This window comes from Poecilia formosa, unplaced genomic scaffold (assembly GCF_000485575.1).
Source record: "Poecilia formosa unplaced genomic scaffold, Poecilia_formosa-5.1.2 Scaffold113, whole genome shotgun sequence".
Lineage (NCBI taxonomy): Eukaryota > Metazoa > Chordata > Actinopteri > Cyprinodontiformes > Poeciliidae > Poecilia > Poecilia formosa.
This window is the reverse complement of record NW_006800052.1, coordinates 668038-686075: the sequence shown is the minus strand read 5'-3', so window position 1 is coordinate 686075 and position 18038 is coordinate 668038. Positions and strand designations below refer to the sequence as shown.

Genomic DNA, 18038 nt, shown 5'->3' with positions numbered 1-18038 from the left:
TATATATATATATATATATATATATATATATATTGGATATGCATGATAATGAATTTCAAAAAGTGAAATATCATTTGCTTAGCCTCCACTTATATTGAGAAGTGAAACCAGAGCTGTCTGGTGTAATGGATCACCACATTTCAACCGTTTTTAACATTTCAAGTTTATTCCATCACTTCTTTAATTTGATGTGAAAATTTGCTCAAATACAAATTACTTAATATGGTTGATTGCCTTTGCTTTTTTATTGCCTTTTCCATAGAAACAAATTTCTTTGTTAGGCTGTTTTTGCCAGTAGCTTAATGCCATCATCTGATAATGAGCTCAAGCTTTCAGTCACTTTTAAACCTCTGTTTAATTTAAGAGTTGTTCTGTAAACTTACTACATGTGTTAAACATACAACTAAGTTTTGCACATATTGTCAATGGCCTTTAATAAGTCGTTGGAGTAGTATTGTAAACACTACTACCAGAAAAAAAGTAAATGATTTTAACTCTATAATCCTAAACCTGGAAAACTGAATAAGATAAGATGATCCTTTATTTGTCCCATCAGTGGGAAATTTAATCTGTCAGAATGTGGACAGTACAAGATAAGAGTAACAAAAATAAAAAAAACAGTAGAGTAAAATAAATGCTTTTACTCCTGGTCTTTTATACTGGGATGAGCTCAAATGCAGCTAAAGGCAGTTGAACTTTCAGATGTCTTACAATAAGTGACTTATTATTCCTGTCCAATATGATTCTCACAAATGTCTTTTAATATTCCTCCCGCCTCCAGAAAAATAATAATAATCACCAGTCAGGTGAAATATATTTTTTGAGGTGAAAATTAGAACGGACACCCCATCGTACCTAAACAGTGGTGTTACTTGATTGATGGGTAAACTGTTAATTATGTTCATAAGTGTTGATCTTGATGATTATTGTAATTATTTATTCATTTTAGCTTTATATAGGAACTTAAATGAGATTTGATTACATAATTTAACATTTTTCAAGGGAAAAAGGCGGGAGTATAAAACATCATGTACATCTCAGTGTTTGAAACTAAATATGTCTGAGTACAAAATTATGAATTAGTTGTTCACAAGAATGCCTTTGGGTTTTTTAAAAAAAAAGATAACATAACGACTTATTTGAACTCATTTAAAAACTAGTAGAACAATGATCTCCAACTCATTAATTTTCACTTTGTATATTTTTCTACGACCAGATCATTTTAATGAAACATTTGTTCTTGTATGCATTGTTGTTTGTGTTTCACTCTTTCTTGCTGTGAAAAAGCTCAGACGCTCACGTTGTACATTCTGATCTGAGCACGAGCACATTTGTTCTTATGAATTCTCATAAATGTAAATTGTTGTGCTCATCATTTTTCTGGCCAGTGATAAAACACTACCTTGTCTCTTTGCAGCCATCATGGCAGCAGAAGAGAGAAGAAAGCAGAAGGAACAGATCAAGATACTCAAGCAGCAGGTGTGTGCTGATGAAAAGTCTGTCTGTCTTTCCTTCCTATCCTCCCTTTAAAACCCTCGGCACTGAATCTTTCGCCAAATGCTGACTTTTGTCACTGACTTCCACTTTCCAATTGCTGTTATTACTTCTGCTTGTAAACTTCACTGTATACTTTATCTTGCGAAAATGGAGTCATCGGAAAGTGATTTTGTAAGTGGATGTCTTCCACTGTCTAAAATATTAAGAGATTATGTTTTTTTTTTTTTTTTCTTGCAGGAAAAGATCAAGCGCATTCAGCAGATTCGGATGGAGAAAGAACTGAGAGCGCAGCAAATTTTGGAGGTAGAGAATCTGATCCAGCAGCACCTCTGATTAAGCAGAGCATTCCTGGATAGCTGGAGCCCCCAAGTCTATAGTGTTTTAATCTTCCTAAAGCTCATTACTGAACAGCAGCATGCATTGGAGGGAGTTGCGTCTTCTTAGGCATAATTCCACATGGAACTAATGCTAAATTGGTCTTGGTTGACGGGTGTTGAATATTAAAATGGATGTTGCTGCCTCTTCAGACCTTATTTAAATTGGACAGAAAAGTCTTTTTTTTTTATCAGACAACAGTAACAGTTTAGCATAAGTGGGTCAAGGGGAAAAAAAAAAAAACGCTGTTTGCCGCACGCAAACACACATTTCAAGTTGCACGCACGTCACACATCTGCAGACGCACACAATTATTCTGTATGAGCTTCAAAGTGTTTTAACAGGACTAAATCAATTTTGAGTTGACACGGTTGGCAAGCCACACTTAACAGGAGGCTTCAACATTTTCACAATTACACGTTAAAGAGATACATTATTCATTCCCTCTGTTTTACAAATTTGACTGGCATTCAGGAGCGTGGAAATCTTTGCTCAAGCCAGAAAGCTGCAAACAGTCACTTTACGTGCAACAAAGCTCTCAACCAAGACTGATTGATGTGTTCCTGTCACTGTATTCTTTATTCATAGGCCAAACGGAAAAAGAAGGAAGAAGCTGCCAATGCCAAAATATTAGAGGCTGAGAAACGCATAAAGGTATGTTTTGTATTTCAGCGAAAGTTATAGAAGCATACATTATAATGCACATTTCTGAATGAGGATGATTATGTTAATTAAAAAATGTATAATGGGCTTTTACGACTTGAAAGGCACAAAGCAAACAAATGAAAAGCATCATTTAAAATAAACAAAAGTCCCATCTGTCTGTAGTCATTTTCATGATATTAACATGAGGGGAGCATATTAATTCCCCCCCTCGCCATTTTTGTCTTGCTTTCAAGGAGAAAGAGTTGAGGAGGCAGCAGGCGGAGATTCTTAAACACCAGGTAAGCTTTTACTACAACTTTCTTAGGCTCTCAAGTGAAATGATTACTAATGTAAGAATGTATTTAGCTTAAGCATGGGCTGGGATCAGACTGTCACCTTGAGTAAAAACAACACAGTTTCCCTCCTGTCACTGTTCACACAGAAACTTTGAACAAAAATGTAAATCATGTTGTAATTTGTTAAATTTGAAGAAGAAAAGCAACAATTATAATGACAATTTTATGTCACTTATTTTTAGCATTCTGAAAATATATATATATAAACAAAACACTGGTCAAATTTAAAAGTATTTTTCAAGTCCTTATTCCACAGAATATACCTGCTTTTTGCTGCTTTTTTGTAAGTAACAAGTTGATGTCATCGTGGGAGGCTTGACGGACCTACTGCTTGTAGTTTGGAAACTGTAGTTTTGAACCAAAGTTATATTCATAAGGATATTGAGTATGTTCTTTTTATTTTCACACCACAGTTGGCTGTGTTGACTAGAACAAATTCCAAAACAGCTCAGTCTGTTTTTCTTGTAAGTCATATTTTTCTTTAAGTCAGCTTGACTGGCAGTAATAAGTAGGGGAGGGGCAACACTTTATGCTCCATGTGTCCATCCTATCAAAACAACATTAAACTGTAAGACGGAAATTAGCAGTTTTGACCACTGAACCACTGATCAACCAGCCCATGCCTCATTTACCTTAAACATCCTTAAATGTGTGTGTGTGTGTGTGTGTGTGTGTGTGAGAGAGTATAAATTTAAATACAGTACGTAGATGTGTGAGAATATGAAGTGTGAGTGATATTAGATCCAAAACGTGTTTTTTTTAATGACTTGTTTCAGCATTTCTCTTTGTTTTACTCCTTGCTTATTGGTATTGGTGATTACTTCTGTTCCATAATACTTTGCCAACTCTCTCTGCCAGGAGTTGGAGAGGCATAGACTAGATATGGTATGGGTATGTTTATTTTTGTACATCTAACACCTGCATCGTGTAACTGGTTGTGTTATGGTTGTCATAGCAATGCATTAAGTGTAGCACTGGCTGCTGTCATACTACATTCTTCTGCATGGCTTTCCAGCAAAACCAACAAAAGAGAAAAAGAGTCAGTATGCTGCCTCCATCTGCTCGTCCTGAGGGACAACTGACCCTGTCACGGTGGCCAGGCAGCTTCTGTCCCCCTCCCCCTTCCTCGTCCTCCCCCTTCTACTCAAAATGCATTGCAAAGACTGCTCGGCAATCCACACTCACTGTCTGAGAGAGAGAGAGAGAGAGAGAGAGCGCTCGAGGAGTTTCCATCCATCACGCACATCGTCTAACCGTTGTATCGGAGTAGCCTGTGTTACCCATGAGTGCTTGACGATTTCAGCCCAGAGATCGAGCTTGTGTCTGTCCGTCCGTGCATCTATTCTGCAGTCCATAGAGTTCTGGACTTTAACCTGCCCCATGCCAGCCTCTCTGTCATTCACTGTTCCTGTACTTTGCACAAAGAATGAAAACAGCTACTGGGAGTCATTTTGTCTTCATGGTGGTGGCACGTCCAGGAACATACCCCCACAGTCTGAACTTTAGTGTTAAAATTGACCCATTTCACAGAAGGATAAGAACATATTTGATTCCACCATGACAACAAATATGGTTCTAAGTAGTTTGTTTTATTTTGGCCTGGCTCTCCTGCTTGTAGATCTTTTTTTTTTTTTTTCACTCATAATGCACAGTTGCAGCTGAATCTAAAGATTGGCCTATTTGTATTTAAAAGGACTGAGGAAATCAATGCCTCGCCCCACTTATAACTTCATTCAGAGTTCAATGAGTGGGTAAAAAGAGAGATCCATAAAAATAATGTTGACCTTTAAAGCCTGTTTTTGTGACAGTCTCTCTATATAGTTTTTTTTAAAGGCTTGAAAGAATGTGTGGGTTTCATTACCTCTTTTAAAATTTTCCTGTTTTTTTTTTAAGTTTTACATTTGTTGACAAAAAAAAAAGCAAATAAGGGGGAAAAAAATTATTACTGCAGAGCAGAACTTGTGGTGTCTAGCTGTTTATTTGTTTGGTTGTTTATGACTATGATAAACCGATCCTCACAAACAGCTTGTTTTAGTCTCTGTGTGCTGGGAATGTTTTTTGGCAAATCCTAATAGCAGCAACTGTGTCTACCTGGTAGATCACAGAGGGAATGACAGGTTGATACAAAGGAACAGGAAACCGTAAAGAGATCACATAAAACGATAGTCAGTCACCAGTGAGTCCTGTGCCCTTTTGCAGTAGGCGGTGTATCATGCACCAAAAGAATAACACAGATGTCTCATCCTCAGCAGTCACATTTTCTGCTAATACTTCAGCTGCCAAAACCACTGAAGTGGAACTGCTCTGTTTTTTTTTTGTTGTTGTTGTTTTTTTTGCTGCTTTTTAACTATCCGTTCCTCTTTGTCATTCCCTCACCAAATATTACTGGAATGAGGCTGAAAATAAAGATCAGCGTTGACTCGCGTAAATTTTTTTTTATTGTTGTTTTGATTGCAACGACCGTGTGGCACGTCAGACAACTTGTTGGAACTAGCACTTTCTCGCTTTTGTTGTGTCAGCTTTAGTTTAGAGGCGCCGTCAACGATTCAAGCTGCTTCTTTTTTCCTTTTGTTTTTTTGTTGTTTTTTTTTTTCCGAGCCTGTCATCACATCTACTTTGTATCGCATCTATGTGTTGCTTTTTTGGTTGTCATTGTACTACCGTACTGTTCACTTATGCTTCCACCATACATGTGAAAAGTGTATACACGTGAAGCATTGTTTTGTGTTTGTTCGAGTATGGTGCCTCTAATGAATTCCGTTTTACATGAATACATAAGCAACTCAGTCGACCTTGAGTGCTGTTTGTACAGTGCGTGCACCTTAATGCGTCCACTTTTTTTTTTTTTTTTTTTTTTACCATTTTAGGAGAGGGAAAGGAGGAGGCAACATGTAATGCTGATGAAGGCTGTTGAGGCTCGCAAGAAAGCAGAGGTAGTTCACATGCACACGACCGGATTCAGAAACACACACATCCACATGGCCACTGCCATAAAAAGGAACAAAGTCATTATTCTCTCCATGAATTCTTGCTTTCTCTCCTTCCGTTGCACACTTTTCCTCCTTTTTTCCCCCCCCTACACTCGTACCGAGTTAAAGGATTCTGGCCCTCAAGCACTTTTCCTCCGAATGCGCAGCAGTATTAGGGCTGAATTCTAACACTGCTCAGCAAAGCCATGCAAAGCCCCTTGTCTGTTTTTACACACAAGCACACGCACTCACACACGCACACACACTTGCTTCACGTCCCTAATGCTCCCTCAAATTTTGGACTCTCTAGGAGCGTGAACGCTTGCGGCAGGAGAAAAGAGATGAGAAGCGCTTGAACAAAGAGCGCAAACTGGAGCAGCGGCGACTAGAGCTGGAGATAGCGAGGGAGCTGAAAAAGCCAAACGAAGACATGTGTCTTTCTGACCATAAGGTTGGTGCTCTGTCTGTTATAAACACTGTTATTAGTCGCATTGGCGATAATACTGATGATGTACTGGGAGCAAAAGACTTGTTGTGAGAGCTGAGTTAGTGGAGCACTTTCTCGGGTCAGTGTTAAGATCATATGATTGTGATTTTTTAGACATGTGTTCCCTCAAGTGGTGAAAGTGAGGAACTGCAAAATAAAACTGGGTGTTTACAAGATGCTGTACAAATGTTAATGAAAAGTTAAGCAGAAGTCAAATGTGGGATAGAAAAAAGTGATATAACCAAATAAATAACTGCAGTGATAGGATTCAAGTATTTGGGGGGAGATTTACAAGATACTGACAGCAGCCGATGTCAGTGTCTCAATCTGAATTTTCCCTGTTTTTCCGTGTCCAGCCTCTCCCAGAGTTCTCCCGCATCCCTGGCCTCATCCTCCCTGGACGGGCAGTGTCAGACTGCCTGATGCTCATGCAGTTCTTGAGAGGCTTTGGAAAAGTTTTAGGACTTGATTTGAATGCAGATGTCCCCACCTTGGGAATGCTGCAGGAAGGCTTGCTCAACGTGGGGGACAGCATGGGCCAAGTTCAAGACCTTCTGGTCAAACTGCTCTCTCTAGCAGTCTGTGATCCCGGTTTGCCACCTGGACAAAAGGTAGAGAATTTATATTTGAATCAGGAGGGATTTTATAAAAGACTTACATTATCATAATAGTTATGTATTGCCTGTAATTACTGAATAGTATGGGCATATGGAAATTTCGTCAGTTTTGTATTGATAATTAGAGGCTGAAAAAAAGAATTTGAAACTTAAATTTGACATTTTTATTTAAAATAAATACCATTTTAATGTAAATCTTAATGTGTTTGAACTTTTGATTTGCTGTTTTTAACTACAGATTAACTGCAATTACAAAATAAAAATACGTATTTTTACTCAACGAATAAATACTGCTACAAAAGACAGTTCTGATCAACTTGAATCGAAAAGTTAAAGTGATGTCACGACCCTTTTGTCTTTCTCATCAACTCCTTCACAATCAGACAAAAACCATGCTGGGGGACCACTTAACCAACGTTGGCATCAACAGGGATAACGTCTCGGAGGTGCTGCAAATGTACATGAGCGCTCATTGTTCCAACACAGAGCTGGCTCCTTTGGCCCTCAGTCTGAAGACCAAAGCCTTCCAGGCTCACACTCCTGCCCAGAAGGCCTCAATTCTGGGGTTCTTGGCTAATGAGCTGGCCTGCAGTAAAGCAGTTATCAGGTAGGGGAAGAAACACAAACTTAAAACTGTTTATTTTTGCAAATATTCTCAGTTTTAGTTACAAAGTACCTGGTGGTTTTGAGGTTTTCTGCATGGTTTCATTTTTTTCTCTCTCTCTGTGGGTTTGCTTGAGTGAAACATATTAACAGAAATCCAACATGTATCTATGTGTGGGCTGTATATTGCTTAATTTTGAAGTTGTTGGTTTTTTTTTTTGTTTTTGTTTTACAAGCAGCAACCCTTTTTTTTATTCAGTGGAAAACAATTAATAACTGCAGAAACGGGTAGTAATTTGCAGAGCTTTTAAACAAAGTGTACAAGTAATTTGGTCTCTGGGATACAGGCTATTACATTTTTTTTTCTCTGCCTCTCTATAGCTGCCTGTTAATCTCAACTTTCATTAAAAGCACGAGTTTAATTTAGAGTAATGCATTTCCTGTTGCAGTGAGATTGACAAGAATCTGGATCAAATGGCGAACATGAGGAAGGACAAGATCATTATGGAAGGAAAACTGAAGAAGTAAGTTTTCCTCAAATGTCGGTATTAAGAACACATCTTTTAATTTCGATAAAGCGGTCCGGCTGAAGTTGTTGTGGATCTCCACGCAGGCTGAAGACCATTCACGCCAAGCGGACCGGGAAGAGGGAGGCCAGCGCGGGTGTGGAAGAGAACCAGTCCGTTGGCACTCCATCCTCTGCCGCCAAGCGCAAGAGGAAGCTGGGTGGAGACAGCGAGGATGACGACGATGACGATGATGACAGTGATGATCAGGCAGAAGACGACGACGACGAGGAGGAGGAGGAGGAAATTAAAAAAGTAAAAAAAGTGGAGACCTTTGACGAGGTAAAACCAAAATGAATGCAACTTAATGCTCGTTATAAAAATTGACCTCATTCTAATCACTTACAGACATCTTCTGGGTTTTTTTTCCTCCCCTCCTATCAGGATGAAGTCGACCAGGCCACCAGCATTGAGGAGCTTGAGAAGCAAATAGAGAAATTAGCTAAGGTACACTCTTCTGTAGAATGAGTATGTGGTACGACGAATCTAATCACTGTAACCATAAATGTTTAAGGAGACAGAGAAATTATGCATGCTTGGCTGTTGGTAATAATGTGTGATTGCATGCAGAACTCAGAGATTAAACAACTCTCCTGGGAAGTCAGTTACAAAGAGATAAAGCACAGAAGCAGTAATTATTACTGCTGTTTGTTATATTACTATACATGGTTATGAAGTGCTTATTTTCATGTCAACATGAATATTTCCTTCTAGCTTTTGAATACATCTCGATAGACAATTGGCACAATGAGAAACAAGTCCCACAACTAAACTACGCATCAGCTATGATGTCTTAAAATATATTAGCGCGCATTTTAAAACGGTATTCTATGAAAATGTGTGCTGGCATGGGGATATTATTTAACCTGTTGAATTACCCCATTAGCGTGTTGTGCAGTGCTTCATATTCATTGTTGTGCCCGGTTATCCTAGACAGGAACGAGTTCCAGATTCAGGTCACCCAGGTTAAAATGAATGAATTCATGGTTAGTGTTCACCATGTAAACATTGTGAGTCAAGCTCACAGCTTCAACATGTCTGTTATTATCACTGAATTCCCAAAACTCTCACATACTTTAATGCATTTTATTTTGTCAAAACAGCAAAAGTAGTTTGAAATATTGCTGGAAAGCAGACAATTTTGATAAGTTTTACCACTGTTAGCTAACACCGTGGCTGATCCTCCTATTTAATAAAAGGGAGAGAGGGTAGTCATATATTTGTAAAATCATGGGAACAACAGCATAATTTAGCTCGATGTTCTCAAAATATTGAAGTTAAACAAAATATCATGTGGCTTCTTTATATTTTTCCAGCAACATCATCAGACCAGAAAAAAGCTCTTTGAGATATCTCATTCCCTGCGCTCCATGATGTATGGTCAGGACCGGTATCGGCGCCGGTACTGGGTTCTGCCACACTGCGGAGGGGTCTTCATTGAAGCTATGGAGAGTGGAGAAGGTAGAGGCAGCACAAAGCACTCATGATTAGCATATTTCTTTTGATCCTCTTCAAGGTATTTGGAAAGCATGTTGTTTCAAAAATATTTGCGCTAAATACTCTTGTTATTCTTTCCTCAGCCCCAGAGGAACTGGAGGAGGAGCGGCAGAGGAGGAGAAGAGCAGCCGAAGAGGTCAAGGTGAAAGAGGAACCCCAGGAGTTTGAACTGCACAAGGAGAAACCCCGCAGCCTCGATGGACAGAACCTTCGGACACAGAGCTTGGAACAACAGAAAGACGAGGGTCAGGAACATGAGGGGAAGAAAAACACTCAGACTCTGTTCTACCAGCAGGCCGGCTGCATCTCAAAACTGTGTACACTCCGAAATGTTGGCAAAGACGTTAGCAAGCAATCTCTAAAGGCAGAGGAAAAGGAGAGTCCACTTGGGATACAAGAGATCAGTCCCGTGAACATTTCTGATGCCTCCAAGAAAGAAACATTACCTTCCCCCAATCATACTACCCCAGAGCCTGCAGCAGCATTAACTCCTTCCTTAGTGACCACTAATGACACTACAAACATCCCTCCTCCGGCTTCTACATCTTCATCTTTCCCCTGCCTGCCCGTCCGACAGGAAAGCCCAGGGAACACTCCTCCAACTTCCTCTCCTGTGCCATCTCCACACCTCATATTCCAAGCCAATGACCAGTTGCTCAGAGTTCTGACCGAGAGGAGTGGGCACTGGTTCAGTCTACTTCCTCGCAACCCTTGTGACCTCTCTTCTCTTACCACTACTCCGCCAGGAGCGCCGCGTGGCTCTCCTCAGGCGTCTTCAACACCAGGCAGACCTAGGTCTCCACCTCCTTCCCCCGCCCTACCTCTCACGCCTTCTGCTGCCTCTGCGTCCGCTAGCCCGCATCACCCAACTGGTCTCCTCAACTACCCTTTGTCTGCCCTGCAGGTAAGGCCGATGTCCAGAATAAAACATAATGGATGCCACTGAAGTTTTATTTCCAATTTTACTAAGAGTTTGTTTGTCTCTTTCTTTTAGTTGAAGTCAGGGGGCTCATTGCTTGGGGTTTCTTTTGCAAACTGGCCTAGTGGTGTGATAAGTCCCAGCTTACCTCTGTGCAGTAGCCCCAGCCCCATGCCAGGTCATTCCCTGGAGGGCAACACAACAGCAAGTGTCTCTAGTAAGAGTGAGTCACCTATACCTCGCATTGAGAAAAGCTCCTCTATGCCCTCTTCCGCCTTGGAGATGCCGAAGTCGCTTGACCACCCTGCACCTCGGCCCATTCCAGAAGGTGAGTGACCTCGCCGCGTTGGTGATGACAAAACACCAACTTCTGCTAATGGGATCGCGTGTGTTTGCTGTCTCAGAACTGCTGACAGGTTGGTGGCGGGTGTCTCACATCGAACAGCTGCGGGCACTGGTTGATGCTCTCCACAGTCGAGGAATCCGGGAGCGGGGCCTCCAGCGGCAGATGCAGAAATACCTGGAGATAATCCCACAGGTTTGCACCAAACACAAAGATGGTGAGTAATGCAACAGGTCTTCCTGCTTGTATAAATGTTCCAGATAGTTGCATTAGCAATTTTGTTTTTGTATACGAGTCTGTGTAACTTCTGTTGTGTCAATCTTCTAGTGGCCATGATTGAGCTCCGGGAGCTTGAGGAAAGCCAGGTCAGTGTGGAGTCAGTGCGGGGCTGGTGTGTGGAGGAACAGGCCATGGAAATGGACATTGCTGTGCTGCAGCAGGTTGAGGAGCTGGAGAGGAAAGTGACTGCAGCCAGCTTGCAAGTCAAGGTAAATTTTGGATGTCCTTCTTCGTGTTGTGTGTCCAAATTAGAATAAAATAGGTTTAAACGCCATCTGGTCAGAAGACATGACAAATGATATCCCATCCAGGGCTGGACCTACCCAGATCCTCAGTCTGAGCGGGAGGATCTGGTGTACTACGAGCACAAGCCCCCTACTAAGTCAACACCAGCATCAGGAGGTGCAGGAGATAAGGACTCCAAGGAGCATCTTGAGGAACGTGGAGAGAAGGGCGGGGTGATGCGTCACCCGGACAACCCTCTGGACATAGCAGTGACACGTCTGGCCGATCTGGAGCGCAACATCGAGAGAAGGTACCTGAGGAGCCCCTTAGGTACCACCATTCAGATCAGGCTGGATAATGTGGGTACGGTCACTGTCCCTGCCCCCGCCCCATCCTCTAGTGCTGACAGGGAAGGGTAGGTCATTTCTCCAACCAAAGCTCCCCACTCTCCCACTAAGACCCCTTCCTCTCTCTGTCTGTGCTTTTTGTTTCCCATGTCACTCCAAAACTGAGGGTCTTGGTTGCTTTAACAGCAGATGTTTGTGGCCGCTTGTCAGATTTGTGTACATCTGTTTTTGTTGGGTCTCATGGAGTTTTTTGTTGGGGGGGTTCTTTTGGGGGGAGGTTGGTAGGGGCTTCACTCAGTTTCATTTCCTGCGCATTGTCATTGTTCAGTGTTGTTTGGACTTTTGTTTCCTACAATCATTTGCATGGTGTTGTTACTCTGTAACCTTGATTATGAGCAAACCTTTGGCTTCCAGAATTTAACAAACCCTCAAACTTTCTGCATGAGCGTACCTTTAACCTGACAGAATGGGTGTGTACCTCTCCCCAGCACCTTACACCCTCATGCCTGTCTCTGCACAGCCAGAGCTCATAATGATCTGCTGTCTTGCTGGCAACTTTTTTCAACTGATACCAAGCAGCTTGTGTGAAAACAGACCCATAAATCCTTATTTCGTTGTGCATTTTTGATCCTCATCCTCCTGTCCTCTCTTAGCGGTGAGGAGGAGGTAGCCCACGGTATGAAGGTATGGAGGAAGGCTCTGAGTGAGGTCCGCAGTGCCGCCCAGTTGGCCATGTGCATCCAGCAGCTGCAGAAGTCTATCGCTTGGGAAAGGTCTATCATGAAAGTGGTAAGAAAATGCTCCAAAGGTTATAGACAAACCTCGGGAAGAGCTTTCTTGTTTTAATGGACAGGTTTGTCTTTTTAGTACTGTCAGATGTGCAAAAAGGGGGACAATGAGGACCTCCTTTTGTTGTGCGACGGCTGTGACAAAGGGTGTCACACTTACTGTCACAAACCCAAGATCACCAGCATCCCCGAAGGAGACTGGTACTGTCCAGCCTGCATTTCAACGGTATGTCAGTGTAAATAGTATAATGGGGCTCATATCATTTAGTTTAGATTTTCAGGATCCTGTAGGATCCGTACCGTCGATGCTGTTAAAAATAGATGCAGTGATCTCCCAACAGTTTCCAAGCCATGTAAATTGTTTATAATTCGAAAATTGAGTTGATCGACATAACTTCAAGACGCAACACTTTTAAAGATTTTGTGTACTAACTGTTCAATTTCACAGGCAAGTGGTCCGTCCCCAAAGACCAAAAAGCCTCCAGCCAAAACTGTAGCTTCTAGCGGAGGAAGCAGCAAAAAAAGCGGGGAGTCCAAGAAAAACGTGAAGCAGACAGGTAACGGGGAGGTATCAGAGGAGGATTCAGTCAGTGCCAGCAGCACGCCCAAAAAAGGATCAAAAGACACCAGCAGGAAGAGAAAAACAGAGGAGGCTTCACCTGCTCTGATACCAGCCAATCAGGAGAGCCCTGTGTGTGTGAAACGGGCCAAGACGGCAAGAGACAACAACAGGGACCTGGGATTATGCAGGTATCTGCCCTTGGCGTGTTCGCTCTTGTCGTCTTTTTTTTTTTTTTTTTTCCCGTTGAATAGTTCTTTAAAGTAACTAAAATCATCACACATTCTTTGTTGTAATCAAGAGCTTGTTACGTCTCAAAAACCAATTCTTGTCTTTGCGTTTGTGTTCCCGACAGAGTACTTCTCGCAGAGTTGGAGCGGCATCAGGATGCATGGCCTTTTCTCACGCCTGTCAACCTAAAATCGGTCCCTGGCTACAGGAAGGTCATAAAAAAGCCGATGGACTTCTCCACTATACGTGAGAAGCTTGTGAGCAGCCAGTGAGTTCCCAACGCTTCTATTTGTTCTTTTTCTTCCTTTAAACCTGCGGGGGATTTCCATGTATTTTAAAGCCAGTTTTTCAGGAAGGAACGTGCTGGAACAACTTAGAAAATGCTTTATCTGCTTTTACAAGGGTGTTTCTGTAGGATGAAAAAATATATATATATGGCTGAGTGTCTTCATTAAGAAAAAGAAAACAGGATATAGAAGAAGCTTTCATCTATCCATCTCTACATAGTTTGTGGTTTTCATTGATCCGGTGTTTGAAGGCTAAGATCTGTCGTAATACCTTTTATACAGAAAAGCATTTTATTGGTAACATGTTCCAGCTTAATGATTGTTTCCCTTTATTTCAGGTATCAAAACCTGGAGACTTTCATCATCGACGTCAACTTGGTCTTTGATAACTGTGAAAAATTCAATGAAGATAATTCGGACATTGGTCGAGCCGGTCATAACATGAGGAAGTTTTTTGAGAAGCGCTGGACTGAGCTTCTGAAGCAAACAAACTAAACTGTTCAGACTCTCCTTGTGAACCCATTCAACGTTTCATACGGAACACCAGGTTTTATTTTCTATTTTTTTTTTTTTTTTTCTGACGGAGTTTGTGGCTTTTTGCAGGATGGAAGAAAAAGTCGGCTCCTTCATAAGGAATCCATTGTGTGCTTAAGAGAGATATCACCATACAAAAAAAAAAAAAAAAAAAAAAAAAAAAAAACGTTGTTACATGAGGTGCGCTGGATTTATTACAACAGGGATAAAAGCCCCAAAGAGTCCCAGAGAAATGGGGTGTCCTAGTGCAATACCATTCCCTGTCTCAGAACACTGCACTGAATGAATCCTCAAATGTCACTGATGTATCTGCTCTAGAATACTTTCCACTACCTGTACATAGTCTTTTGTTATTTAATCGTATTATAGTGAATGTATTTAATTTTGTAATAATTATTTATGAATCAAGGTCCACTTCATTTTCTATGAAAAAGGAGGAATCATCTAAACTGCTTTGAATTTAAACCACCACAACAACAACAACAACAACAAAAAAGGAATGTGTCTTTGTGTTCTAATTTTTATTTTCCCCAAATATCAAAACAAAGCCAAGAAAAGAAAGAAATAAAAAAAAAACTGTTTACACTGTTCAGTGCTTTGGGGCATCAGAGAACTGTATTCATTTGTTCAAACTGTAAAACTGTGTTTATTTACAGGAGCAGCAGAGGAACAGTTCGACAACGGCGATCCGTGTGTATATACTGTTTATTAATGTCAATATTATGTCTTGTTTGCAACGATGTGTAAAAATTGTTTAAGAATATTAAGATATTGTTTATGCCTTAGAATGATTGTAGCATTCTATTTTAGTGAACGTGATGAAAACATTATCATAAATATTGTTTGTACAGTATATACATATCCTCTGCAAACACTGTGGTATCCTTAATCTTGGTAGTGCCTACCCTTCCAACAGGGGCATGTAGGGGATGTTGTTGTTTTTTTTTTTTGTTTTTTTTTGTTTTTGTTTTTTAGTTTTCATTCTTACGACAATTATTTTTTTAATATGATTTAAATCTGACAGGGCCTCCAAAGTTGGACAGTAACACAGAAATCATTCCTCACCTCAGCAGAGAAACAAAGGAGCAACAAGCATTCGGTTTCGCTTCCACGATGCATTTCCTCAGAATCTGCCACAATACAGAGGACCTAAAGGCCATTTGTAACCACTGTGTTGAACCTTGCTGTGTGTCGTGGCCTGATGGAGGCAGCTAGATTTTTTTGTACCCAAGTCGAAAGTACTTGAAGTTACTTTATTTAAGATATTGTGGAATAAAAGTATCATTCTTTTGTAGGAGCTTTATTTTTCACTAGTGTGTGGCACGGACCTATTAAAAGGATGTTTTTCAACGTAAGCGTCTTACACTTGATTCATTTCAGTTTCCACTTCACATAGTTGCTGCTTCTGTTTTGGATTACCGGATTAATAATCTTTATTCTCTTTCCAAGAAGAAATTTAAGCTCGGTATGCGTGTGCCGCTTGAACTAGGGGTATGATGCAAGCCATGATGGAATAAATTGACAAAAGTGGTGCCAAAAACAGAGGCGCAGCATGTTTTCTACACTCTAAACCTTCAAATTAAGAAAATAAGAATAAAAATGAGTGGCAAAATAAATCATGAACTTCACAATACAATACATTATTATGCACACAAAACGTTTTCGTCGTAAACGTCATATGCAAGAGCAGTTTTATAAATGTTTACCTTTAGTATGTCAGTGATTACTAATAAAAATGTATTCTTTAGTTAAATGATTTTACATCAAAATAGGAAAATACTTTTACGTATTATATTCATTCATATTGTAGGTACTTTAATGACCTAGCTTCTTTTGTAGGAGCGATAGAATCACTTTTGCAAAGTGATAGAATTATGTTAGCAGTTTTACAAGCAGGGGAAGTTTTCTTAATCTTAATGCAGAAACCAAGACAATTTTCTATTATGATGCATTTCTATTTGGGGTGAAGAAGATGACAAAATAAATATGCAATTCTATATCTCTCTAAAATAAATTCAAAGAGTAAGGGGGGCCTGATCTTTTTTTTATTCTGTTAAAAAGTGCATCTATTGATGATAATGGATTGGTAAAAAAAAAAATACATGGAAAAGATGGAAACAATCATTCAAATCACTATTCTGTATATCAGAGCTCACCTGCTCTTCAAAAGAGGAAGTGATGCTGCTTTTGTCAGCAGCCAAAAGGAGATATAAATGTCCCTTTTTCTTCCTCACCTTCCAGCCTCTCTGTGGTCCTCGGGTGACGAGGCAGAGGCAGAGAACGACAATAAGGCTGCAGGTCCAAACTCAGACTTCCACAGGTTCTTGAAAGTCGGTGCAGACCAGCTACATGGGATTCTGCAGCACCTCTTCAACTCACAGCCTAAATGTAATTTAAAAACTAGAACATTAATAAAGTATTATTGTATTTAATATAACTGAAATTAATTTAAAAGTTTAATAAAAATCGGTTTTGGTATTACCATAATCAGCACTATTACTAAAGGTAATATTTAAAAAAATAAAAATAAATAATTTTAATATTCGATTATGACTTCCTATTTCCGAGCTACAGCGAATGCAGCATCGGGAAGACGCAATGACGTCACGGTCAGCTGAACGGATAGGAAGTAAACAGTGAAGAACAGAGACGGACAGAGACGAGTGAGATTTACGTTCGCTCTTGTTAAACAATAACAGATGCTGCAGGACGCGGTCTACTGACTAATCTTTTGTCTTCTGCGGTCTGTTTTTTAGCTGGCTTTTATTTATTTTTTTATGTCTCATATAATGGCAGAAAGTAACTTCATAATCCTGAAGAACCGTTAGCGTCTAAAGTAGCAACAATTAGTTGTTCTGGTTTGTTAGTTAATTTAATTAAGACCTCCTGGCAGAAAAAAAAGGTGATACAGCTTTTGGGTTATTATTTCATTTATTTCTGTTTCATTTCGTAAAAGGGAAATAATACCGATATAAGCTGTCAGAATAAATTTTTAGCCTGGAGGTATATTAGCGGTAATATACCCCCAGGCTAAATAATTATCTATTATCTTTCTCACTTGTTGGGATCAGACTACCCTATCCAGTTGTCAAGAGTCCTATCAGGAGCAAACGACGAGATCTATTAAACTTCCTGTAGGAACCAGGATTCCTACATAATCTTAAAACGTTTGAATATTAATTTGACAATTTTCCAATTCTGGCTATATGGAAAAAAGAAAGCCGAGTCTGGAAAGCTTTTTCAAAACTTTTCTTAATCTTTATTCCATTATTGAAATTAAATGTGATTTGCTTATAAACAAATTGATTTATGCTGATTTATACTTGATCTATTTAGATTACTTTAATTGTCCTTGTATTACCACATCAAAAATAAACTATTTGTCCTGCTAAATGATTAGATTAGATTAATCTAAACTCATGGAAGATAATCATTTGAGTGATTATTAGGCGTGTAGACCTTCTAAGGTCAGAGTTTTAAACTGCAAACAAATTCCTGTCTTTGGAACTTTGTAAACAAAATAAAAGTTATAAAAGCTAATGAATTGACTTAAAGTAGTTACTGTTATTGATAACCCAGGCCTGATTTAACAAAAAATAGTATCCATGCAGATAATGGAAGCTACCTTGGTCAAGGTTATATGCTTAGCTGTCAGTAATTTCATGCTTGTGATCCATCCATCCATCCATCTTCTTCCGCTTATCCGGGATCGGGTCGCGGGGGCAGCAGCTTCAGAAGGGAGGCCCAGACTTCCCTCTCCCCAGCCACTTCTTCCAGCTCCTCCGGGGGACCCCCAAGGCGTTCCCAGGCCAGCCGAGAGACATAGTCCCTCCAGCGTGTCCTGGGTCTTCCTCGGGGCCTCCTCCCGGTGGGACGTGCCCGGAACACCTCACCAGGGAGGCGTCCAGGAGGCA

General features: G+C 40.3%; 2 protein-coding genes across 6 annotated transcripts in view; both read left to right on the top strand.

Annotated features, from left to right (window-relative positions):
• Positions 1-15474, top strand: part of baz2ba (bromodomain adjacent to zinc finger domain, 2Ba) — a 33272-nt gene extending 17798 nt beyond the window's left edge. The window contains exons 13-35 of the mRNA XM_016675372.1: positions 1378-1479; positions 1735-1800; positions 2461-2526; positions 2772-2816; positions 3732-3764; positions 5741-5806; positions 6153-6293; positions 6686-6940; positions 7330-7553; positions 7999-8073; positions 8163-8397; positions 8500-8562; positions 9432-9576; positions 9696-10516; positions 10607-10859; positions 10936-11091; positions 11202-11362; positions 11465-11793; positions 12379-12514; positions 12593-12739; positions 12962-13263; positions 13428-13571; positions 13929-15474. Of these exons, the coding sequence (XP_016530858.1) occupies positions 1378-1479; positions 1735-1800; positions 2461-2526; positions 2772-2816; positions 3732-3764; positions 5741-5806; positions 6153-6293; positions 6686-6940; positions 7330-7553; positions 7999-8073; positions 8163-8397; positions 8500-8562; positions 9432-9576; positions 9696-10516; positions 10607-10859; positions 10936-11091; positions 11202-11362; positions 11465-11793; positions 12379-12514; positions 12593-12739; positions 12962-13263; positions 13428-13571; positions 13929-14085 (4122 nt within the window). The 3' untranslated portion in view covers positions 14086-15474. The remainder of the gene's footprint in view (positions 1-1377; positions 1480-1734; positions 1801-2460; positions 2527-2771; positions 2817-3731; positions 3765-5740; positions 5807-6152; positions 6294-6685; positions 6941-7329; positions 7554-7998; positions 8074-8162; positions 8398-8499; positions 8563-9431; positions 9577-9695; positions 10517-10606; positions 10860-10935; positions 11092-11201; positions 11363-11464; positions 11794-12378; positions 12515-12592; positions 12740-12961; positions 13264-13427; positions 13572-13928) is intronic.
• Positions 15475-16712: 1238 nt separating this feature from the next.
• The window catches only part of wdsub1 (WD repeat, sterile alpha motif and U-box domain containing 1), an 11273-nt gene continuing 9947 nt past the window's right edge, over positions 16713-18038 (top strand). For 2 of the 5 annotated variants that reach the window (XM_007560101.2, XM_016675388.1), the window contains exon 1: positions 16750-17026. The gene's annotated coding sequence lies outside the window, so the exon portion shown is untranslated. Of the gene's footprint in view, positions 17027-18038 lie in introns of all 5 variants that reach the window. The other 3 variants (XM_016675390.1, XM_016675389.1, XM_016675391.1) reach the window with 3 other exon arrangements.